This window comes from Manduca sexta, chromosome 28 (genome assembly GCF_014839805.1).
Source record: "Manduca sexta isolate Smith_Timp_Sample1 chromosome 28, JHU_Msex_v1.0, whole genome shotgun sequence".
Lineage (NCBI taxonomy): Eukaryota > Metazoa > Arthropoda > Insecta > Lepidoptera > Sphingidae > Manduca > Manduca sexta.
The window spans coordinates 4,578,356-4,604,383 of record NC_051142.1 but is presented as its reverse complement, the minus strand read 5'-3'; the positions used below and the strand labels follow the sequence as shown (position 1 = coordinate 4,604,383).

The 26,028-nt window shown below is 35.3% G+C and overlaps 2 protein-coding genes across 3 annotated transcripts in view; one reads left to right on the top strand and one right to left on the bottom strand.

The window, feature by feature from the left end:
* Positions 1-918: 918 nt before the first annotated feature.
* LOC115453098 (leucine-rich repeat-containing protein 40) lies at positions 919-10,610 on the top strand. 2 transcript variants are annotated; one of them, XM_030181740.2, is made up of 4 exons: positions 919-1,243; positions 8,324-8,467; positions 8,562-8,729; positions 9,522-10,610. In XM_030181740.2, exons 1-4 carry the CDS (start codon positions 1,081-1,083, stop codon positions 9,686-9,688), a joined length of 642 nt encoding a protein of 213 aa, XP_030037600.1. In that variant the 5' UTR covers positions 919-1,080; the 3' UTR covers positions 9,689-10,610. The 2 variants fall into 2 exon arrangements, with proteins under 2 accessions (XP_030037600.1, XP_037300121.1); XM_037444224.1 differs by lacking the exon at positions 919-1,243 and adding an exon at positions 7,496-7,880.
* Positions 10,611-15,016: 4,406 nt separating this feature from the next.
* LOC115453099 (probable E3 ubiquitin-protein ligase HERC2) overlaps positions 15,017-26,028 on the bottom strand; it is a 51,039-nt gene continuing 40,027 nt past the window's right edge. Inside the window, 20 exon segments of the mRNA XM_037444225.1 lie at positions 15,017-17,979; positions 18,186-18,298; positions 18,415-18,569; positions 18,730-18,893; positions 19,027-19,157; positions 19,364-19,536; positions 19,820-20,014; positions 20,203-20,413; positions 20,878-21,000; positions 21,208-21,357; positions 21,864-21,991; positions 22,117-22,223; positions 22,417-22,546; positions 22,810-22,933; positions 23,738-23,915; positions 24,135-24,241; positions 24,392-24,486; positions 24,783-25,003; positions 25,191-25,480; positions 25,753-25,937. Coding sequence (XP_037300122.1) covers positions 17,799-17,979; positions 18,186-18,298; positions 18,415-18,569; positions 18,730-18,893; positions 19,027-19,157; positions 19,364-19,536; positions 19,820-20,014; positions 20,203-20,413; positions 20,878-21,000; positions 21,208-21,357; positions 21,864-21,991; positions 22,117-22,223; positions 22,417-22,546; positions 22,810-22,933; positions 23,738-23,915; positions 24,135-24,241; positions 24,392-24,486; positions 24,783-25,003; positions 25,191-25,480; positions 25,753-25,937 — 3,161 coding nt within the window. The 3' untranslated portion in view covers positions 15,017-17,798.

Below are 26,028 nucleotides of genomic sequence, written 5' to 3'. Positions count from 1 at the left end.
GTTTAAATCAGTTACAGTAAGCTTCAACAGTGTCGAACGTTATTATTGGGCGAATTTTTACAAATTAAGACAAGAATTAATTTTGAATATTAAATATTACGAATTAACTGATACTATTTACCTCATATAAATAATGAATACAGAACTTCGCAAGTAAACAAATACAAGTAGAGAATTTTAGGTGTATAAGACAACTCCGTCAGTTGTGCATAAGGAAATCCACTGAACCTTGAACTTTCCGTAACTAATTAATTATATCCATCTTAAACTTTCATGTCTCTTAGTTTCTTGAATCACGACCGTTAACGGTTTTGTACCAAGGCCATTATGAAACAACAGTATTATAGATATCAAGATTACAATTAAAAACGTTTGCAAAAGGTCGTAGTTACATCACAAAATAACTATTTTAACTAATAATGCCGGCTTTGTGTTACAAATGCCCGCATTACGTTACAACATGTGCGAATTGTGATGGCACATTGTGAATTAGGCTGGAAAATCGTGCTCGACCGCCAACTATCCGACCAAGCCTTTCACATTCAGCTGATTGCTGTTCAATACACATGTATTCAACTGGCAATTAAGTATGTAAAGACGAACAAAGCCAGTCTGATAACGAACTTCCGAACATCACAATGCCCATCTGAATCATAAGGCCACCACATAGGCAGTCAAGCAAAAACGGAATATCTGAATTGTTTATTGTATCATGGAAGTTATTAATTAGTTTGCGACAGGATCCATGACTGGTCTGTCTTTATATCCAACAATATTTTCCGCGTGTTTCCGCTGGCGGCCAACTTGCGTCAACTGCGCAGCAGACAGTGCGAGCGAGACGGACAATTGTTGTTGTTGCCGCCCCGCTCGCTCACCACGCTTCTTTGTTGTGCCAACGATATAAAGGCTGGCTGCGGACGCGGCGCTCGAATTTTACCAGAGTGCTGCCGTGGACCCAGGCGCATTGCGTTTAGCTGCGGTGGCAGATGATACGCGATTCTTTCCCGTGAAAGATTATTGTTAGCAGTGACCTCTAGGACTGAGGAGTTGTGCAGTGACTATTGATAATCAAGTGCAGTGATGAGGCCCCCTGCGGAATACGATGGTGGTGCGCGCCTGCCGGCTGAGGCCGAGGAGCATGATCCTCGGGCGCCGGCGATGATGATCTGCGCGCGGTTGGCTGGCCGGGCCATTATCAGGGTCGTGGGACGCTGTGAAGACGCGCAAGAGAACAGTCAACTCGGTACGTCTACATAATCACAAATTTGTTAATTATATTTCAAAACACAGTATCATCACAATTCGCGAGCAATAAAAGTAATTAATCACATTTGCAACGCAAATTTAAATGTTAAGCAGCTCCTACAATCTTTATCATTAATTAATATTCGCCTTTTAACTCATATAACACAAATTAAATCTAATAACTGGGTATCGTACAAAAAATGCATGAGTAATATTTTATTGACCTATACCAAAAACCTAATTGCATTCGCAAAGCTAATAGTATTCTAAACACTATAATTACTTCGCAGATACACGAACAACAGGTTTGTTTTTAATCTTATCATCGATATTGCGTTGTTTTGATAAAATAACAAGACAGTAGGTGAACTTTAAACAAAACTAGATCATCTATCAGATTAAAATGAGGATGTATTTATTTAATTGTAATAATTAAATAAACGATAAAGGACAGTATTATGTATTGTAAAGTCCTTGACCTACCTTTAGAGTAACTGCTATAATTTATAATGACAATAAACTACAGCTTCCGCAAATGGGACTGCTCGAACATTTTTCCGGTGACGGTTATCGAACCCGCAACCCCTTATTTCTCAAACAGCTGCTTGACCTATTATTACTTGGAACATAACGCTATTTGGTTGAGATTTAACACAATAAATAATTTTATATACATTCCCAGTACAATATGTGTGTAAACTTGCACAACCACAGTAGTTGAGTCATGTAGAGTTCGCTCTACATAAAATAAATAAACGTATATAATTATAAATGACTCGTATATTTTTCATAATAACTTCTTTACATTTTATTTTTAATTTCAACACTTCAACATCGAAACTAATATATTTCTTTGTTGTAGAGATTATATTTACCGTCCTTTACAAATAGGTATAAGAAAATACGTTTTATAAAATTCTTTGTCAATATACAACAAAATGAAGGGTATTATAAAACCATACCTTCCTAAGGCCATTTGGAAGAGGTCGCTACTCGTACTATATCATAATACTTTATAAATGCCGTAAAATAACTTACATCTATGTAAGAACAAACAGGATTTAAAAAAATCTTAAGTATCTTAGTTAAAAAATATTATATTATAATTTTTTCATACCATGGAATATTTTATTATTATACGATTGTTTTATATGTTATACGGATATAATATATTTCAGCCATAATTTGGTTCTAAACACTTTCAATTAAGATGAATGTGGAGCCTAGAGATATTTGATTTGTCAATGAACGTACGATGGCCGTGACCAATAAACGAGTTTGGTAATGCTGACCTACAGACTGATGAACTTTGATTTAATTGATAAACAACTTAAAAACTCGTTAAAATTCAGCACGTCTTTAATTTGGTCTAAAATTATATTGATGTATTATTTTAAAAATGACTTAAAAAGTCAAGAAATAAAAAATAGAATGATTTGGCCAAATTTATTTTAAAAGCATAGGTACTTCGAATGGCGTAAGGTGCACATATAATAAACTGTCATAACCCGCCATGTAGTACACATACGTACCTATTGCATAAAGATCGAAAAGTTTCTTAGTAAGTATATAGGTATAAACTACTCTACAATTCGCACATTTATGTTAATGATAATGATGAACAAAGCGTCATTGTTTACAAATAGAAATCGTTATCGATGAGTGGTTGATCGTAAGTTTTATTGATAAAAATATTTTTTACGCAGACCTTTTCATACATTATGTTTGTAATATCTAATCGGTTCAGTTTTATTTTCTTTTGTCATAATTTATGTAAGTTTTTGGACATAAAAAACATACTTAAGTCGACTCAAAATTCCGAAATGAAAATGAGAAAATAAATACAAATGTTATTTTTTTTATAATATCTACGTTTTAGATTATAATAAATACACAATATAGTGATTTTGCAATGAAATAATCATGGCAAACTGCCAAGTGCCATGAGCATTGACCAGGTGTCTGAGAATTATAAAAAACATAACTATGAGCAGAGTATAGGGCTCCGTTTAAAAAGCATAACAATGGGTCTGCTATATTAGAAGTAATTTTAGTTTATGGACTAGTTATTCCAAATTTTAATTTTAATATACCACAGTCAGTATGCAAATTATAATTTTATATAATATTAATATCTATATTATATAAAAATCACATTTTATATAATATAGATACTTTTTACTTTAAAATCACTTTTGACGCTATTTTTAAAATTGACCCACTTACTACCGTATGCGATCGTAACGTTTAGACACTTTTTCATACATAAAGATGGTTCTTCTTGCCTTAGAGGAATTGGAAGAGGTATATTTGTTAATCTTATTTACTGTAGAAATAAGTCTAGGCTCTACCAACCAAAATATCTATCGATCTTTTCGCCACATGTTACACATTAAAATTCTCCGTGCAATTATAACTACATATTAGATATATTTAATAGAGTCTAAACCGAATTAAGTACTTAAGGATAGTGTGTTGAACAAATCGGTATGAAACAGATAATTTTAACAACAACTTTAACGCTTTCATATCATCGATTATAAATGCGTAAGCAAAGTTGTACAAATTCCTACTATTTACCAGAACGTAAAGTTTAATTCTGCATTAGTTAAAACAACATGAACTAATAACGTTAAATCATCCCCACAGGAAACATTAATTACATCGATGCATTATAATTGTGGCCTCAGTTCACGCTTGGTTTGCACCTATAATGCCAACCATATGATTCAAGTAACATAAAATGTTAGAAAAAGTACAGTTAATATCAAGATACTTATATGTAGTTTAATTTATTAAACAATCAATCAAAGAATCCCCTCGTATTAGTTTTTTGTGTTCTTGCGGCTGTGCCATAGACATTAGAATAAAATTTTTGTTTATATAAAATTCTGAATTCATGGTTTAACCTCTGAAAATAAACCATACTTAATATCAATAGTCAACATTAGGTAATCATAATATCAATGAATCTTTTATTTAATACGCGATTGGAATCATACCAAATAAATGATGTAATCATTAGGAAACAGCTATAGAAACATTAAATTAAAAAGTAATTAGAGTTTCTTAACTTCTACTACGAATATCCGAGAGTATTATATCATTTAAATGCATATTATTTGCAACACGGAATATAGCACGAATGCCTTAGGTAACATTTATGACGACAACGACTACGCCAGTTTTACATAAATGTATTGAGAAATTTCCCTATGATAGAATATTAAATGTGTTTTCACAATATGCAATTAATGACTTATGACGTCCCGGATAACTGATATTTAGTAAGATCAAATATCTAAGAAGTAGGAGAGTTTAGAAGCAGCTATAAGTAACTTTTTATATTTTTTTCTAAAAAAAGCAAGGATTTATTTTAATTAATTAACTTTTTAAATTTTTTTAATCTAAAAATTATAACTTTAGGGTAGCCGTAATTAGTGATGGAAAAGGCGACGATATAATAAAAGATTTCAACGCATTAACAAATAAAAAATCAAACTAATAACAAATAAATCATCGAGTATTTGGATTAATTCTCGGAGTCAAGCATACAGATGAATATATGGAGATAGTCTAAAATAAAACTAAACTAAAAACTACTATTCAAAGATATACTGACTATGACGCTACCTAGAGTTGTTTGGTTCGCAAAAATGTTGCGTATATATAAATATGTAATAAACCGAATACAACGACTGACCAATGACCATGATAACTGATTATATAACATCAAATAAAATGAGCAGCCTCAGTGTAAGTGCCTGGTCTACACAAAGCGTCCAACAAAAGAGTACGCAGTGACTGACATTATCTCAGCTTTCCCTCGTAATTAGGTAAATTTTCAACTTGTCACAACTTTCCACTGGGTTTACTTTTTATCACACCATTACGTCGTATTATGCCTATCGCAATTCGAGGACACTAATGAGGAACCGTAAGAGTCACATTGCTTGCAATCCATCATACATAATGATCGTGAGAAATGCACCTTATATACTGTGTAATAACGATTCGAAACATCGTATGAGTAATTACGCGAAATATGACTTTACGTAACTAAGCCAGGTTTAAATGAGCGCTGTGTGTTGCATTCGTTTTTCGTAAACGAAGATATCGTGTAAAAATTGTGAAACGCACCGAGGCCAATCCGAGCTGGAGCAGTCTGGCCTTTGTTACGCGGATTAATTTCATGTGTTTAATTAATTCCTTATGTATGATATACAATCGCTTTATGCAATGTTATATGCCGATATATCACAAGTGCAATACGTGTATTTATTTATTGAAAGTAATAAATTAGGTGTTACAATCGAATAATGAGCCTGGTAATGAGTCCATGAAATAATTTATGTTAAAATCTTGTTTTGTAATTTTCGTCAGTAGTAGTATCAGCAACACGATAAAAGTCAGTTAGTAGTGTACACTCGCTCAAGTTTTCACTAATAGGTGGTATTATAACGATATTTATTTTCAACGATATTTTTTGTGTTATTATTATTAAAATAAAATAATACAAAAAATCTTAATGATTACTGAATTCAAATAATACTTTTTAAACTGGATATCAATCGCCTAACCCGTGAATCTTATCATACAGGTTCTCATAGATCTATCAGAGTAGATAAACTGCTACAGTAGGGTGCTATATTGGTATTTTTAGTAAAATAAATCAAAACGGTTTTAATGAATTGTTTTGCTTAACAATGTTTGGTCTTGAAGAGGCAACATCAGGATTGGACTAAGGCGCAATTTCTAATAATAGATTCTTATTTTGGAGTTGTATAATCTTTTACGCAGTTCGTATGATAAGTTGTTAGATCTTCACAAAACGAACCGTAAATCAGTTCCATATTCTTGAATGGCATTAAATTGTCGTTTCTTACAATTGTGTCACCTAGTTCTTCGTACATTTTTGTACAAGGTTACGCATTTAAATATTAGGAATAGTGTGAAATCACGAAATGGTTTCTTATTGCTTGGCACGGTGCGTGGTTAAGTATAAGTTTCTAGGTTCGATACCTCGTCGGACAACTAAGTATGTTGTGCGTTAATAAATCAAAATTCACCCTGGAATCGCTTTAGACTAAGACTTTTGGTCCAAGACGATGGGACAAGAGGTGCGAAATTGCATTTTTGTCTATGTATGTTATCGATATAAGTAGGTATCATAATCTAACTGCCACGCTTAAGATAAATAAATATTGCAATAAATAGGTAACACATAAAAGCAATATTTGATGCATGTCAGACATCGAGCACGGTTCAAGTAGCTGTAAAAACTTTCTATAAGTAACTATTCTCATTGTTAACTACATCCATATAGACTCCCGGAAGACGAGAATAACCACAATGAATGCGCTAACACGCGGAAGGCGCACGCACATGGATCTATTCCGTATTTAACGGGCGCATATCTATGCTTAAATTATTTTTTTATCTGACACAATGAGTTATCAATATATCCTTTTAATAGGGACTTAAACGTAATAAACATGGACAGCGCAAATTAAATACTATAAGTTGTAAAATATGTTTTCTCGATAAGCATTAAAATAAGTACCCTACTTTAAATGGAACAACCAAAAAGTACCTATAGTACCTATTCTCGAAACGAACAACTCTTGTAACAAAGAACTGTACTGACAAATTCAAAATATTACGTGCATAAGTTAGGTCACAGAAATAAGGATTGCATCTACCAAAATACATAATGTAAGAACATCAACTGTGAGAATAATGCATTATACGATGCAGAACGACAAGCCTAGAGCACACATGTTGACCTTACTAAACTAATTTATTCCATAAGTAGCGTACAGCCTGGTAGAGAAATCGTTAAATACACTTCCTTGTAAAGTTACTTATGATTCATTGTATCAATATTAAGGCTATAAGGTCAGATAAATATTACAAAAAATCTTCGTTTAAAAATATCTAATATTTGTAATAAAAGGATCGACCTCCAAAAATCATGGTATAGAAATGGAATACACAATATAAGTAGCGAAAAGTGTGTGCACTAGTTGCCCCTTTGTAGTGCATGCATGTGCGTAATACATAAGCGTTTCTAGGATCTACGATTTCAAATATCAGCTAAAAGAAATATTTTTCAATTGACTTAAAAAATTTCTTGTCCTTTTATATTTCACAGGTCAGAAAGTTGCAATTTCTTTATCGACATAATATTTTGTAATGAAACAAAATAACAGCTGTAAGTCAATGTCAAAATAAAATTGCTAAATGTCAAACACTGACGTTTAGGATCTTCGGTGCTTTAAACTATGATTAAACAGAAAAGAACACTATAACAACACTACTGGAAATCAATTTATATGAAATTTATAACAAATTTGAACCTGAATAATTGGTGGACTTTAAGATTATAATTTGGTATTTTATTACTAGTGAAATCCCTATACACCCACACAGTATTCGAATGTGAGAACTGTAACTCCGATAGATTTTACATGTTTATAAATAACTAGAATTACATGTTACGCTTTCGTGATCCAGTGCGGTGTGCGACTTTCTGAAATACGGGAACGTGAACTATAAAAAAATATAAATAATGGCCTTGGCTGTGACACGTGTTATTCTGAGATGTGAGGATGCACAGGAGACCCAGGTGTTAGGTACTGTCCTTTCATATTACTTAGATATTGTGGTCATAGATATGCTCGATGACGTAACGATAGCTCTACTATTCTTATACTCATGACTTATAAGAATTAGAGCCTAGATAGTATAAAAGCCTTTCAACTAAAAATACAGTCAATTTTCTGTATACCAAATAATTCTGACCAAACTGCTAGATTTATTGTAATTTTATTGATGTGCAAAAGCTATTTTATAACTAAATTTTTATAGGCTTTACATCTATTTTAAATACATGAATAATGGTCTATTTTAATTATGACAGAAACGCTTCAAGGGCTTCTTGTCTTGTATTGTTAACTATTTCATCATTCTGATGCAATAGATAGATACCTAATTAGTCATTTAGTACCTAGACAGATTTAAATAGAAAGTTAATATTTTAACTTTTTAATTAATATTACACTTTCTCTTTTTTCAGACTTGTCAGAGTGTCAGCTGATGCAAGTACCTGATGCAGTATACCACTTGATGCGACACACAGAACTGAAGAGCTGTGATCTCAGTGGAAATGTTATCACTAAGATACCACCAAAGTTTGCAGTTAAATTTAGTTTAATTACAGGTATTGTTCATATGCAATACTTTTTTTACCTATATAACTATTATAAGAAAAAAATTATACATCACTTGACTGTTGATTATTTCATTTTTTTCAGATTTAAACCTATCAAATAACCAAATGGCGAGACTGCCAGATGAGCTGTGCACACTGGCATGTCTGCAGAGGCTGGACATTTCACACAACACATTTGTTGCCCTTCCACACATCACGTTCCAGTGCCCCAGCCTGCACACATTGCTAGCCCACCACAATCAAATTATTGGTACTTGAATTTTTGTAATAATATATGTATAACAGGTAATTTAATGTAACTTTATAGACTTCCTGCAACTTGTAGGTTAAAACTTACATTCACTAATAATGCTTAACAGTTGTATGGTGATGCCATTTATCAATAAAAAGTAAAAATCTAATGTATTAACAGATTGACACTACGCATTTTCATGGACTATAGCCAAAAGATTCAACAATATTTAAATGGTTGACATTAGAATTTCCATAGTCTGAATACTTGATTAATTTTAAATCACCCATGCTTGAAGCCTTATAATGATTGACATTATTATGCAACCAGTTTATTTGTTTAGCATTGTTACTATTTGACTGTCATAAGCAGACAGTTGGTGACATAAATTATTTTGAAGTAAAATTTCTGGCATCCCTATTTGATAGAATTCTAGTTCAGTGCCAAAGCTATGGGATTCCTGGGTTCATATGTTATGACAATAACATTTAAATTTACTTATTACATTTGAATGATAATGTTCTTAAAGAACTACCTTTAAAAAAAAATTACACTTAAGAGAAATTTTATAGCATTTAGAATAGTTTAGTTATAGATATTAAAATAATACACTGATTAAAAAATGATCTAATGTGTACTTTAAAGCAGAGTTGCTGATACTGTCTAACAGTGTGATTTTTTAATATTTATGCTATACTGAAACTGTGTTGTAACTTAAAATAACTATTTAATACCTATATATGTATAATATGGTACTTTTAAAATAGTCACATATTCCAGTATTACAGTTTTGTCTATTTACATTTACAGAAGTAGACGTCGACCGGTTAGCCAGATCGCGTGCCCTCGAATATGTTGATCTCAGTGATAACCCAATACCAGCACGGACACATGACGAGCTGAAGCAGATTACGCGGCCTACAGTGTCCATATCTGAGAGAGAGAAAGAAGATTGGGAGGAAGATATGTTAATGTAGAAATACTAGCTCTCTATGGACTAAGCCTGTGAGGCCAAGTGATAATGTAAGGTCCCTATAGTGCAATTTTCAATGTGGTCCTAACATAGCTGTGATCTTTCTCTGTGAAATGAGGAGAATATCTATGAAGAGTGTGTGATTTTTTTTAAATATATATACTTATGAAGAGGATTCACAAGGAATCTAAAACATGCTTAAATGTATACTTAACTAGATGAGATTTGTATTGCTCTATTACAAATTAATATTACTTAATTCAAAAATATATATTTTGATATTGCATATTTTAATAGATATATTTTTGATATGTAATGGTTGGATGGTATTGTGTTGATGTATCTCATTGTATTTGAATACTAGTCCATCAATTAAATAAGTTAAGTAGTTTGAATTCCAACAGGTTTGGGATGTTATTTTAAGTGTCAAGTGACTGTATTATTAAGTACAGTTAAATAATTATTAACTTTTATGTACTTACTTAATTTTTTTAAATGATCATGGAGATATTATCAGGCTGAAATTTATATACTTGATTTACAGTTTTTAAAAAAATATTTCCATGCTGGCAACACCAAGATGAATTTTCTAACTAAAATTGAATAATGAATACTACTCATTGAATAAATACACTTACAAATTGTATAGTCATGTAATTTAATTACAATAATGAAATTAATTTTAAAATTATTATTATATTATATATAGTTATACCTTATGTATGCTTATACCATTTCTATTTTTAACCATCATGACAAATATTTTGCCCAAAGACATAATAATATTGTGATTTGTGACTGATCAAATTGTAGAAATCCCTAATCAATTAAATTAATGTTAAAACATGCTTAATTCATAAGTACTTTTGTGATTCGTTTTATAAGAAATATTACCTTAATATAAATTGGAAAAATTCTAAAAGCTCCTCTGAATTTTATTTATTTTAATTCTTATCCTCCCCTCTGCCAACCATCCAAAAGTCTACAACTCATGAAACATGCCTCTAGTTGGTGTTTTTTTACTGGGCCGGTATATTGTATAAGTAGTTAAATTATTGACTTGTAAAATATACAGCAGTTATCCCTTTTTTTTTATTCACGCAAATTGCAAATTCGCTCCGCACCGGCCTGTCACAATGTATGCTAAGCAATGTAACTAGAAACGGTTGAACAAACTTTGATGCAAATATCGCTATTATGATGAACAAAACGTGAGCAATAACATTTTCTCCTATTAAAAATAAAAAATGTTCTTATAAAAAAGTAATTACCTGATGGCGATGTAGTTAATACAAATATTCCAAAAAAAAGAAACAATTCGTAACTACATTAAGTCAGGCCACAGGCAACAGGTCATACGAAAAAGGTTTAATGTAGGTAATAAGAAAATACTACTGGCCTAAACAGTATTTAAAAAAACACACATAAAATGCCAATTACACATTTTTCCCAATTTTTGTTACACAACTCGTGTGGATATGCAATAATACCATATTTCGAAAACAAATTTTACAATAACGACATAATGGCAGGTCATGGAGTTGAAGATGACCCCAGTTTGAAAGGACTAAGCAGATATTTCAATAGCCAAACAAATCGAGGCAGAGCTAACGTAAGTAATGTCAAATTCTAAACATTTTGGTATGATCTACTATCGGCGATAAGTAGGTACATTCAATTTTATCCAACAAACTCTATATTAGGTGCTTATTTGTGTTGACTTGGGACTTGGGACTGTCAGTATATGAGTGGTATACCTCTACCAGTGCCCAGCTGTCGCACCTGATCGCTACAATTAAAGACGCCACCCTATAAAAATTGCCTAGGGCATTCGTTCCATACATTTACGGCGCAGAGTTACGGACGGGAACAATATAAAGATATGCGATTAATTGCAATAAAAACCAATTTTAGATCTTTTTGAAAATATTAAACTAAGCACCAAAATGTTTTAAATTGTTCATCTAATAGTGTTGGTTGCAATGACGTGTATTTAGGCGATACACGGAGTCCGAAAACAATATCCATATTAAGTACTTATATAAAAAATTATGGTCCAGTCCGGCGAAACAATATCCATATTATATAAAAATTTGGAAATAACCAAAGTGAAGAGGACCACATTGTCTCTTAAATATAACGTCATATCTCTATATGATGTTTTTTTTCCTTTAAGTATTATGCACTGCCCCGTTGGCGTAGTTGTATTATGCTCCGACTGCAGTGCCGAAGTCTCGGGTTCGACCCAGGTCAGGCAAAGTGGTATTGAATTTTTCTACTCAGTATGAAACTGCGCAATACATATGGCAGAAAATGGGTGCACTAATTGCGCCTGTGCCCACCCCTTCGGGGATAAAAGTCATGAGTCTGTGTGTATGCGTGTATATTATAAATGCCGATTAGATAGCTTCTAAAAATATGTTTACGGCGCCGTTTTGCTGGAGGCACCTCCTTAATGAATGTGGCATGGTATGTAGGTATATATATATAATATAAATAGAGCAAATTCTAAGGCAAGAGCCGTAGTAAAAGACTTTCATTGTTGCAGCAATTAGTGATGATGAAGGTACTTACCTAACTTCCTACGAAAAAGGAATAACATGCAAATACTTTCAATATGGTTCAAATTATAATTAATAGGCCCTAATATACCTTCCAAGTTACTTTATTTTTGTACTTAGTACTTAAGTAGTTAAAATTACTATCTACCCTCACTACTGAAATCATTGCTAGGTACGAACCAGGTTCGTAGCTAGACTTAAATTTAAGGTAGGGCAGCTGTTATTACAAGCAGGGCGGAAATAAAAATGTTACTAAATCTGATCTGCTCAATCGATTTTTGGTTTCCTTGACTCGTGAACGTGAGCAAAAAAAAAGTTTAATACTTAGGTAATTGTTAAGGTAATATACAGATTATAACAAAATTCCCATAAATCTTGAAAGAGAGTTATTTCACCCATCTATACGAATAATTCTTAATATGGGACCAACTTCCAAATAGTAAAATAAAAAACCCGCTGCTCCATATATTTTCATTGAATAGTAATGTACAATTTTGTTAATTATTAAGGTAGGGCATTGCCCCACAATGACCCCCCCCCCTACGGCCCTGGTACGAACAAAGAATATATAACCAGTTACGGTTACTGGGTACGAAATACTTACCTACTCGCTGCATTTAAAAATATTCCAAATTTCCAATAAACTTGTAAGTATATTTTGAGAGCATCACGAATTTTTTTTTCTCTTTTTCGCAGACGGCAAAAGTCACCATGTCTGTTGTCGCGTTGTATTACATATACCACAAGTTTTTCAAAGCGAAACCGAAATCAAAACACCACAAATAATTCTAAATATTTCTAATGGCTTTGGTGAGTATATCATTATGAAAATTAATAAAATTATTCATATTATGTAGGTATTTACTAAAAAAATAATAAAACGTTACGATTGACATACAACTCCATACATACGACGTACGTAATGTGCATATTTTTTTAAAACATCGGACGTAGATATTATGTAGCATGTATTGCATGTTGTCTTTTTCGCTCTAATAAGTAATTCGACAAGCTATCCTGCCGTCATAGTGAGTCGTGTAAACGCCGAGTTCCGTCTTCTCGAAGATCACAATTCTGATTTCTGCTCGCATTACATAAGGATCAATTTATTTCCTATCAGGTAGATTTTTTATTTTTTTAAGCAAATACAATTTTTTTACATCTCTGTTTAAATTTTAAACGATAAATTGTCACAAATTCTGCACCCGACAAGTAAGATAATAATATACTGCGTGAATTTATATTCCAGAATGGCCGGAGACTCTGTCGATGAATCCCAGTTCAAGGGGCTGTCCAAATACTTCAACAGCCACACAAACAGAGGCAGAGCAAACGTAAGTACACATTATATTTCTAATCACTCACAGTTAGATACTAAGAGGTTATGATCTCAAGAAGATAAGTATACTACATTTTGCATGCCATTAAAAAAACATGTTATGTTTTTGAATTCCTAAAGAAGAAAGACTAAGAACGTTTAAGAGCTTTCCCGAGATTCAAGCATTCGGGTTCAAACAAGTTTAATTTAGGCACTATTTTGTCGCATCTCTTTAGAAGAGTAGGAATCTCTAACCAAATTTTTTTAAAAATTATATCTGTATTAATAAAAATAATAAAATATGTGTGGCATGGATAAAAGGTTTTAACCACAAATTCATCCTCTGGTGTAATTTCATAGTAATGTTTGTATTGGTCGACTAGGCACATTGCCAGAAGCTGCAGACAGCCCTAATATGCTGAGCCGTAAAAGCCAGCAAATGGGTTTAGCTGGTATGATGGTGAAGGCTGGGTCTATTGCATTAGAGATACAGCCCAGCAATCGCCTGATATTTTTGACTATTATTCTAGAAGGCTTATTGCTGTATAGTAAATCAGTCACTCTTGAGGCTTGGTAGCGGTAATAGAATTTTCCCTGAGGAAACAATTATAAAGTGTAGATTTTTTTAAAAACATTCTTCAGGAATAGGTACATTTTACAATAAACTTAGCTCAGTTTTATATTTCTTGAGGTTTTGTGAGATGTAAAGGTGTAATAATTAACTTTTATGAACGTAAATTGCTAGCATTTATTTGCAGTTGCATCTGTTTTAGTCATTGCTAAGATAAAAATAGATCTATTAATACTGATATAATGTTTCATTATTAGTATGTGCCGGCATTTACAAGTTAAATGATCTGCTGAATCGACCATTGATTGGAAAAGAAAATTTTAATTTATATTTTTATACTTGATTGATATATAAAATAACCTGTTTTCAAATTTTTTTTTTCTCATTTTCAGACAGCCAAGGCAACCTATGCGTTCTTCGGTGCAATGATCCTATACTTCACACTTAAACCGAAATCCAAGAAGTAATAGACAATATTTGAGAAAAGCATCATGGTTACTTTAATTTACAGCAAATAAGTTATTTAGTGATTATATAAAATCATGTGAAAGATATTTTTTTTTTATTAACTACATTACCTTATAAAGAATTAAAAAAATATGTTAAATATAATGCATAAGGCATTTTTAACATATTTTTTTACTTATGTTATAACATAAAAGACCAACCAATACCAAAGAGATGTGGGAGTCCTCTTGTGGGACTTTTGTGTTACTTTTTTTTACTGAGTAGGCATAATTTTTTTTATGTTGTACATGATATAATTTTGAATGGTTGCATATTGTTTAACTTTTAGCGACTCGACAATAATCGAATTATAATTATTATGTGAATAATTTAATCATATGAGGAGAAAGCAAGTAGAAAGTAAAAATTGTTTGCAATAAATACTTTTATTCAGAATTATATACTTATAAATGATAAACATTTTAAATGGACAGATCAAATAAATAATAGGTTTACATCATTCAGATCTTTTACACAGAAAAAATGAAAACTTTTTATCTTAAAATAAACACTTTGGTGTAATATCAACAATAATATCTATTAATTGAAAATTATAAAAATGTGCTGATTTTGGTTGTATACTTTGTTAATAGGAATAAGTCATGTTTCCAAAAAAATGGAAGATAATATTTCTACATAGTCAATATGACATGAAAATTAATTCAGATATTTTATTGACATAGCCTTGATACAAATTAAATAATGGATATAAATACAACACAATAAATCATATTCAATTACAGCTAATAACCGTGTAGATGAAATATCATCACACATGGAAATAATTTTAATAGAAACACTGGTACATAATACAATGATCAAAATATTAAGATTGTGTCAAGTCAGTCACAAAGGTAGAGTATGAATTTTACTAATATGAACAAAAGAGAATTATTGATACATAAATAATGGGAATTTGTTTGTGCATTCTAATTCACCTCAGAACAAAAACGTATTATAATCGTGAAAGCACTAGCACCAAATGCCATACACTAGTAATACTAGCAAAGCGACTATAGCGTGAAAATATAATCATAGAATAATGTAAATACTATTATGCATCAATAAATACTTACTTCCTACCGAATGTATTTTTGTAACGAAAATACTAGTATTACATTACTATGCATTGCTCACGTATCTGACTGGCAGAAGACTGACAAGTTTGAAAATATACCTAACGCTCATCCTGTGTTAACATAATATAGATGAATGCACTAGTAATAATTTTAATACTTTGATTGCCCTCTGACTTATATCCTTGATAATACGGTCCTATATCGATTTACGTGAAACTCGGTGAAATAAATGAATAATCAACATCCATGACATTTCTCGATGAGCTTTGTACGAATGACGTATAATATTGAGCTGTGTATATAGCCTAGAGAGATGGAATTTAGAGCCGCCTCCACCCTGGCCCCTATTTGGTGGACGGATGATCAAGTTTATACTAGTGGTCAGTAATGTCAGAACTATGACTCATTTAAATCTTTAGAATACTACGTGAGCGTTTTCGTAAATGAATAACCACTTGTTTCACTCTTTTATGTCACAACTCAAGATCTTTAACGTATTTTCGTTATAAAAAGTAACACATGGCATACATCTGATACATAATAAATAGCACTTAAACATTGATATTCATAAAACCCAAGATCAATTATTTAGCAACTCGAAAAATGCACCATAAACTGTGTCTATTTGGATCACTGTTACTATACAATTTTAAAGTCGCATATTTAAAAAATCAATTATTATAATTGCAACTTCCTAGACTATAACTTCACAAAGTATTTAAGCCATAAGTCTTGTACTACAAGTGCTTTAAAATTTGTATCTTGGGTTTTTAAATCAATGCACTTATCTCGACAGTCCTTTAATAAAATACATGATATGATTAAGAGTTGCACGTTTGCACCATCACTGTCTGAAGAATAGGATACTGAGACGTTAATACTAGCTAAAGTTAATAACTATAGGATTTAAGTTCTAATTGATTTTATTGAAGGACTGTCGCACTAAAACTTCACAACTCTAAATAATATAGTTCCAGATCACGGCTTAGTTCGCTCGAGTATAAAAATAAGCAAGTATTCAATATACGAAGTTTATGAGTTATGAATAAATACGTATAAGAGTCTACATAACGTGCAACAATGACTAGCTCCTACTGTATCTCCACTCGTTCATAGTATGCTTAGTTACATCACAGCTGAAAACGCAAGCCTCAAGTCTAAATTACCTTACATCCATAGCACAAAGGTACAAACAAGACAAAGGTAGAAAGGTAGAAATAATGAAATTAATAATATAAAATTGAAATCTAAATAATTATCTTATTAATAGATAAAAATAGGTTTCAAGAAGAGTAAAAAAGATTTACTCGAGAAAACGAAAACGAAATAGATAAAAATAAATAGTAACATATTTGATCCTTTTTTATCCTGATTCTTGCAGTTATTTTCATAACTTTTCCAATGTATGTAAAATAATTTGTAATAAAATTTTATGGAAAATGGTACTCGTATTCAAATTAAGCAATCATGCAATTCATTACATTTGCGATCATTAGTGGAATGTGGCAGTATCGCCTCGTTGTATGTGTCTTAATCGAGAAACATCAAACACCGACAGTATACTTAAGATTTATAATATAAAATTGTTCGAGCAAAATGTCTAGCGCTATGGATGGAATGCTATAATTGAATTCAAGCTTTACCTTTACCAGTAACATTAACTTATATTGACAGAACAATATAAGGAAGTTCTATCTCCTAAAACCCGTTCCGAATCAACAAATACCGATACATTATTAGTAAGAATAAATATCATTCAATATTACAATGAGTACATAATGAGAGTATTCGAATTATTTTTATTGCGGATCAATTCGAATATTATAATAAAATACAATTCTAACGACATATCGCAAACTCCATTATTAAGCGAAGTATCGACGCTACAGCTAGTGACTTGTTTCCATTTGTAAACAATTTCGAGAAATAACTGATAAAACCTGACGTACAAATAAAATTGGTCCGTAAAATCCGAATGTGCAATTTTATCGACATAATACTGTCTTAAAATAACAAAAATCGGATGAAATATTCTGTCTGAAAATAAATGTTATATTTAGCATGGTATGTGGTAGTGTTTACAACCAAGTGGGCGCCCTGGTGAGCGAGTAGAGCGGCGGCGGGTGCGCATGCGCGGGCGGCGCGGGTGCGGCGTCGCCGTCCGAGTCCGATTCCTCGGACGACACGCGCTCCGCAGCGCTTAGGGCCACGCGCGCGTACTCGTCCGTGTCTATGCTCTTGCAGAAGTGAATCGCGTACCTATAACGTTACTTACTATTAATATTCATTCGACAGTTTTAATTATAATTAAGTGTAACTGTCAGTTCCGAAGATAATGTGCTTAGACGTTGAAATTAAAGACAATATTATTTTCTCCCTACGTTTTGAAGACTTTTCAGCATTCATGGTCACGGGACAGAGTGTGCTTAAACCGTTTGATGGTTTGTTGGTGTAACTTTGATTACCTCAATTTCTCTCGTAACACCGTCTTGCACGAGTACCGTGGCATCTTCAAAAGGAAAAAGCATGTGTAACTCTCCGGCAAGAAGTGGTCTGGAGGCTGGTACTTGTCCAGAACCTGTGAAATAACAATAAATTTATTCGTCGCATCTGAACTAATAACCTTCGCTATCTTCTTTAACGTCGATGTAAGCTGTATAAATTTATGCATTTCTACTTTTATGACGCATGCACCTGTAGGACAAAGTCCCTCTGCCTGGGATCCTGCGGGGCGCGCGGAAGACGCGTGCGACCCCACACGAAGCGCAGGAACAGCGCGCGCTCGCTGCCCGACAGCTCCTCCATCACTTCCCAGAACCATTGCACCAGGGGAGCGTTTGGTTCAATTCCTTCAAAATTATAAACATAACGTTTACTAGGATGTAGCGAAAATTCACTTCGACATTAGCGGAAAAAATATACACTGGCGTGATATGAGCGCAGTGCAATGCTGTTGCGTCATACTGTACATACAAAATGTGTTACGACAGACGGTGCAGTGCAGCGTACCTTTGTAAGTGGCGGAGGCGCGCAGCGTGTGCACGGGTATGTCGGGCGAGCCGCACACGAGCGCCTCGAGCTCGGCGGCGTTGAACAGCGCGAGCAGCGGCGCGGGGATGACGCGCGACATGCCGTCGCGCACCGCACGCACTTGCTCGTCGAACTCGTGCAGTCTGTGACAAATTTCAATACCTTATTTCTTTGTATTGTTTCGACTATCGATCTATAATCTTTTGTTCTATCACATTCGAAATAGAACAGGGCTTCTTGTAAATAAAATATCCCACCGTAATATAGTCTACTGACCTGTAGTGGAGAGCTAATTGCACATATTCATCCTTGTTATCTGGAGTCACTCTCTTATGCCGAGTAGAGAGAGGGACTTCATGGCCGGCGGCTGACGGAATGGAGAATGGAAGCTCTAGGTTCTGCAGTTCCTGTTATATGTATTTTAATATAAAAATTACTATAATATATACATTGTTAAATTACTATTACAGATTTATATCTACGAAAAAATATATATTGGCAAATCTAGAATAAAAGTATTAATTATAATTCAAATATTATTTTATTTTTTTGTTAAAATTCTAGACAATTGATTCACATGTTACATACGATATTGAGTAGATCATAAATTTACCTTATTGTGAGGCGTCATATCACGAATGCACAGCAACGCCGGTAGGAAATCTTTATCTACTTCAGCCAAGTCTTGTGGTCTGAGAGGTTGTCCGGCTAACTGACGCCACACGCCCTCAGCCAACGACAGTGAGAGAGGAGACCCGGTACGGATCGCGATGCCCATTAATACACCTAAAATGATACCGTTTACAGCAGGATTTTATCACCTTTATTCGTCCGTAAACCCATGAAAGACCCCAAACGCTACATTCGAATCCATCCCGAAATTAAACCAATCAAAATAATACAAGTTAACATGTCACACAAACTTTATTCCGCTTGGTAAATTTTCGATGCGATTGGCTATTGGTATTAGTTGTGGGCTCCTTTTTCCGCAATTAGCCCGTAAAATAGTCGGGTCATTATGCGTGAAGATGCGATCGGGATCGTTTATTGAAAGTCCATAAGTACTTACCGAGGAATCTGAAACAGTTCAGATGCAGCGGTGTGTTGGCAGTTGGGTTGAGGAGGAACGCGTCGCGAGATGCGCCGGCGTCGCCTCGTCCGTTGGGCGTCGCCATGAGTAGAGGCAAGGATCCGTTCTGCAGCTCTTCGCACATCTCCGCTATACTCTCGCTGTAACCACCGCCGCAGTCGTCCACGCTCTCGCCTTACGAGCAGAAAACAACACTACGTTTATACCGGTTTTGCTGCACCAACAACTAATGTTCAATAATATTACATTTGCATTAATTACAATCAATAAATTAAAATTTAGAACCTACGGAGACAATGTAGTATTTTCGAACTTTTTTTTAGCCCATGTCAATACTAATAATGACCTATACAAAAACTCACCAACGAACTTGACCTTCCACACTCGGTGCGGCAGAGCGAGCGCGTCCTGCGTGAGCGTGGGCAGGCGCGCCACCATCTGCCCGAACACGGAGCGCATGCCGGCCGGGCCCGCCAGCCCCGCGCCGCCGCGCCGCGACCGCCGCGCCGCCACGCGCGACAGCTCCACCACGGGCCCGTGCTGCCGCTCGCGGACCATCGTCGCCATTACCGCCTGACAAACAATTTACAGTAGAGGGGAAAACGAACAAGTCATCTGATAATTTGGCCATAGGTGCACCAATACAAAAAATATATCGTAGGAAAATAAATGTTATAGAACTATAATGCATTTGATGCGGCGATAGCCTAGTTGGGTGTGGAACGGTCTGCCAAGATGAATGTCCGCAGGTTCAAATCCCAGGGGGACAAACCTCTGACTTTAAAAAATCATGTGTGTATTCTTTGTGAATTTATCGTTCGCTTTAACGGTGAAGGAAAACATCGTGAGGAAACCTGCACATCTGAGAAGTTCTCTATAGGAATTTCGAAGGTGTGTGAAGTCTACCAATCCGCACTAGGCCAGCGTGGTGGACTAAGGCCTAATCCCTCTCAGTAGTAGAGGAGCCCCGTGCTCAGCAGTGGGCAAGTATATAATACAGGGCTGATATTATAATGCATTTGAACGGTTCAACTTACTTTTCTAAATGCGGCTTCTTTCACACTGTAGAATAAAAGCGTCCTCAACTGATCCAATGGTCCATCGAGAATCAGTAACGGAAGATTGGGGCAAATAAGTTCGGAAAACTGATGTAACAGCACCTGTAAAGATAACATCAGTGTATGGTTAATTTATTACTCCATGTGATATTCCGTAAGCTTCGGGTCGACCAGACACATGGGCGTCCCTTGCGAAAAACCTAATTGAATCAGTATCCCTTTAATTCCAGTACTAGGTAAGCTTAAATAATTTGTCCCATAATATTCAGTGTCAGGACAAAGTGTGACAATACATCGGTGGTAGCTGACCAGTCTATTGCAGATGAGTTGCGGCGTGAGGTCCCGCAGCAGATGGCACTCGAGCGGCGGCGCGGGCGGCGGGCGCGGCGCGCGCGGCGCCTCCACGCACAGCGCCACGGTGTGCGCGCTGCCGCACGCCACCTTCGTCACGCGCTTGCCCTGCATCACAAACAATACGTTGTATAGCTCCTCTACCTTGACCGTTGTATGTACTTATGGTTGTGCCTACTATAGATATAGCCATACGGACAACTTGTAAAAAAAAGGCTTATATGTCACTTGATGAATATTAAAGTGTGTAAGTGTGACAAACATGTCGACGCGGCATCCACTTTTTGTCGGTCTCACAACACACATCAAAGGATCTTGGCTGAATGATGGCCGTTGTGTTCACACGTTAGCCAAGCATAGGCACTCACACGTTGGCTAACGTGTAAGGAAGCCATTATATTATTTTCCATGCTAGAGATTGTACATAGGGCAGATTATACGTGATTTGAACCTAGCACGATAAATCTTTAAGATTCTGAACCAACACACTATGAAATTATCGATTGATAAGTATTGGGATTATTGTATTGTATTTAAATTACACACAGATTAAAATCCTATTCCAATCGAAAAAATAAAGGAATGTTCGTTTTTTACTTAATAATCTCTCGAACCTGTAAAGCTAAAAGAAGCCTTGGTCTCTGCGCAGCTAGTGTAGTGCCATCACCCAATTGTCCTTCGTCATTGTCACCCCATGTGTATACCTCGCCTGTATCAGTACATGCGACGCAATGAAGACTTCCTACAAATAAACATGATTTACAATTTGCAACATTATGTCCTCATACATAACAGCATAAATAGTGTTTTGCCAATGTACATTTCTCGTAAAAAAAATCTGCAATTTCCGTTAGTTTTATCACTTACCCGTTGCAATCGAAACAATCATCTTTCCTTGCATTCCCGTGACTCGCATAGGACGTCTTACATGTTCATAGCTGCCATGACCTAGTCTATGATAGTCACCTTTACCCCTAAAAATACAACATAATATTAATATAGGAGTATCGAATATCCAACAGGTCGACGTGGAGATCCTTGGGGGGGAGGCCTATGTTCAGCAGTGGACTTCCTGTGGCTGAGATGATGATGATCATTAAAATACAATATAATATCAATGTAGCAGTATAATAAAAAAATCAATAATTCTACAATAATAGAACATACCAAGTGTAAACGCTCCCGCATTGACATAAAGCGACAGAGAATTGCGATCCACATTCCACCTTGATAACGCGTAACCCTTTTAAGCAATCGATCCTCATCGGCAGCTTGCAGCCTTCTGATCCACCTCGACCTGGATTTATTTTAATTATTTGTGTATCGTGGCTATATACTTGTAAGGCGAACGTTAAATTTGAAAGCTTTACTTAAGGAAGTCACTTACGTAAATTGTACGTAACCTGTTAGTCAAGGTAGTTACGTCTGTTACTACATAAGTAAATAAAAAACATATTTACATTACTAAATTATTCCTAAAGAACTTGCGTAAGTCACTTATGTAAATAAAAGTTACAAACAAATCGCCCCCTACGAAGTAACATTACATGTTATATTTACCCAGTTTCCCATAGTCGCCGTCTCCCCATGACCAGACGTTGTCGTCGTCGGTGATGCAGAGCGTTTGCGCGTCGCCCGACCCGCACGCCACGTCAATCACACGATACGTGGTCAAAGCTTCCACCTTTATTAAAATTACGGTTTTTTTTTAACATTTGAAAACTTGGGTTATTTTTGTTGTAGGTTATTCATAAAAAAATATTTATAAATAAGACAAGTGTATTATTTTTCGAAGGAAATACAGTTGCAATCATTACGATGTTGATTGTAAAGCCTCTACGCATGTGGTGTTCACGTCTTCTTGAGTTCAATCTTACCGTTGGTCACATGTACTTAAGGCGATACCTCAAGGTCCATTTTCATACATTTTGTTTCACCTTTAATCTGGGTAACTAAACAAGTATTGGCAAGTAAAGAATTTAAATTCACGTCTAGTTAGTGATTAGTTCTCGCAGTTGAAAGAAAAATGTAAAAATAATTAATAATCATGGATATTTCAGCCTTTAAAATTTAATATGACGAAATTTTAAAGGCCGAAATATCCATGATTAATTATTTTTACATTTTTCTTTCAACTGCGAGAACTAATCACTAACTAGACGTGAATTTAAATTCTTTACTTGCCAATACTTGTTTAGTTACCCAGATTAAAGGTGAAACAAAATGTATGACAATGGACCTTGAGGTATCGCCTTAATATAAGAAATTTGTAAAATTGTGCCTAGTTTTGCGGACTTAAATAAAAAAATATACAATAAGAGGCATACTGTACAGCGGATGAAATAACTAATTTCATTTTGTATCATCTTCGAACCCATCTAAATAAAATCTACCCCATTGACACATATGGGTAATCCAACCCGCAGATCGTATGTTAACAGAACTTTCTCTCAGTCCACGTAAATGATTAGAATTGTGTAAAACTCACCAGTTTAGGCACCAGTTGGTCCTCAGAGTCTCCATGGCCAAGCCTCCCGTACCTGCCCTTCCCCCACGTGTAGATGCGCCCGCGCGCGGTGAGACACGCCGAGTGAGCGCCGCCGCACGCTATAGCTACCACTTCCAGCCCCGACAGTGCTGTTATAAGCTTCGGACGATCGTAACTCCTGTAAATAAACGCTAAATTATAGAGTTGGGATTTATCGATAAACACTTCAAATAGTTATTAGTAATACATTTAATTGTATTGTAGATTAAACACCTTATAAATAAATGTCAGTTTTATTTTTTATATTGTGTATTTTAGTTATAATTAATTAGGACCAGTTAGCGATACAAGGCACTGCTGCTACAATTGTATTTGCGGTTACTCGTAGGCTACTCACACTCGATTACCATGACCGAGCTTGCCGTCCTCGCCTTCGCCCCAGCTGTACACATCTCCGTCGACGGAGAGCGCCAAACAGTGTTTACCGCCTGAATTGCAAGCCACCTGTCAACAGACATGTTATACCTATATATACATGCAGTTTATAACGAATGTTAAGAGGGTAGTCAACATTTTTTACGTTCTTACATGAGTAGGATATAAAATGCAATATTGATAAAACTTTAAATATCGTGGACTTGAATAAAAAATTACCTTCGTTATAAACACGTGTTGAATGGATGCCAACAATGTAGGTTGAGAGACAGAGTCGATGCCGCCTATGCCCAGGCGACCTCCTGCGCCGTAACCTATCGCCAAGTAATTGCAAAATGTATTAGGATCTAGGACATATCTCAAAACTCGACCTGTTCTACTCAGCACAGTTTCAATAATTACCTTATTAAAAAGCTTTGTGATAGGTGTTTAAAAATCTTCCTCACCTAATTTAATCCTTTTTTAGGAGCGGAAGATTATGCCAGATTATGCCAGAAGAATCATATGTAATACAACGCTGGATTTTAAAGACATAAGACTTGTTTTGAAATGTCATAAAAGTTTATACTTATATGATAATTAATTTTTATTTTGTAATCGTAAGTCTTACCGGTAGCAAACACCTTCCCATCAGGCGTGACTGCGAACAGAGTCTGTTCACCGCCCACCAGTTGCACGGGGTTGAGCGTGGCCAGCGCGTGGCAGGGAGTCGGCGTGCGCACCTTCGCGCCCTCCACGCCGCCGAGCTGGCCGCGGTGGTTGTGTCCCCAGCCGTACACCGCGCACCCGCGCGAGCTACTGCCCCACCACCCGCACCAATCCTCTGGCCGTCTGGGAGGTGCATTGAATATCGATAAATAAGTTATGACTGAGCTACCTTTTTATATATTAATATATGTTTTTAATTTTAATCCACATCAGTCTTAAATTGGTATATCTTTTCCATTTAAACTTTAGCAAACATAGAATACTGTCAATATAAGTCATAGATTTTCGATAGTAAAAAGTCGATACTTACTTGTTAACCCAATGCAACAACTGTTCATCGTGCTGCTTAGTGAACTTGGTGTTGTCCTCCCAGGGGTACTGTGCGTCACTTCCCGTCTCTTCATTGTTGTACACTCCCAAATCCGTAAGCCTTTTCCTAACATCTGCTAAGAATGGAACCGGCATAGGTACTCGACGTATGAGAGCTTCAGCGGAGCGCACGCACAGACAGTAACGCTTGAACCACGCCCAGCGCGCGGCGTCCGTACCGTTACATAGACGAGTGTCTAATCGTAGACCACATGCTAGCCATGCTAATTCCTGCAAGAATAATATCATTCATAACAACAGCAGGTGTAAGTGTAAATAAATATTTGGTAATTTATAATAATATGTATATATTCTTTCAACTAGGCACAGTAACATTAATTTATCATGTAGCTATTAATAAGTCAAATTAATAAATAATTTTGGATAGATATCTTCAGAGGGGTCCTGGAATTGGACAAATAAGGATAAAGTTATTTTTAAGATCGATTTGAAGAAAGCGAACGGCAATTGTGTGTTAATTTCATAGGCAATTAGTGTATAACCTTCAGGTAGTGTGTATGCAGTAGATGCGTTCCGGTGCGCAGCGCGGGTTCCTCGTGGTCATACTGCGCGTGCAGCAGCTGCGGCAGATGCGCAAGCGCAGGCGGCGTGCCCGTGCCCGCCGCGCCCGCCGCCCCCACCACCACGCCGCGCAGGCGCCGCACGCACCACACGCGAGCGCGCCACGCTAAACATAACATAATTATTCATGCAGCTTAGCGGAATCAAATCATACAAGCCTCACTTTTTTATTTATTGAAGGCACCGCATCTGATGTT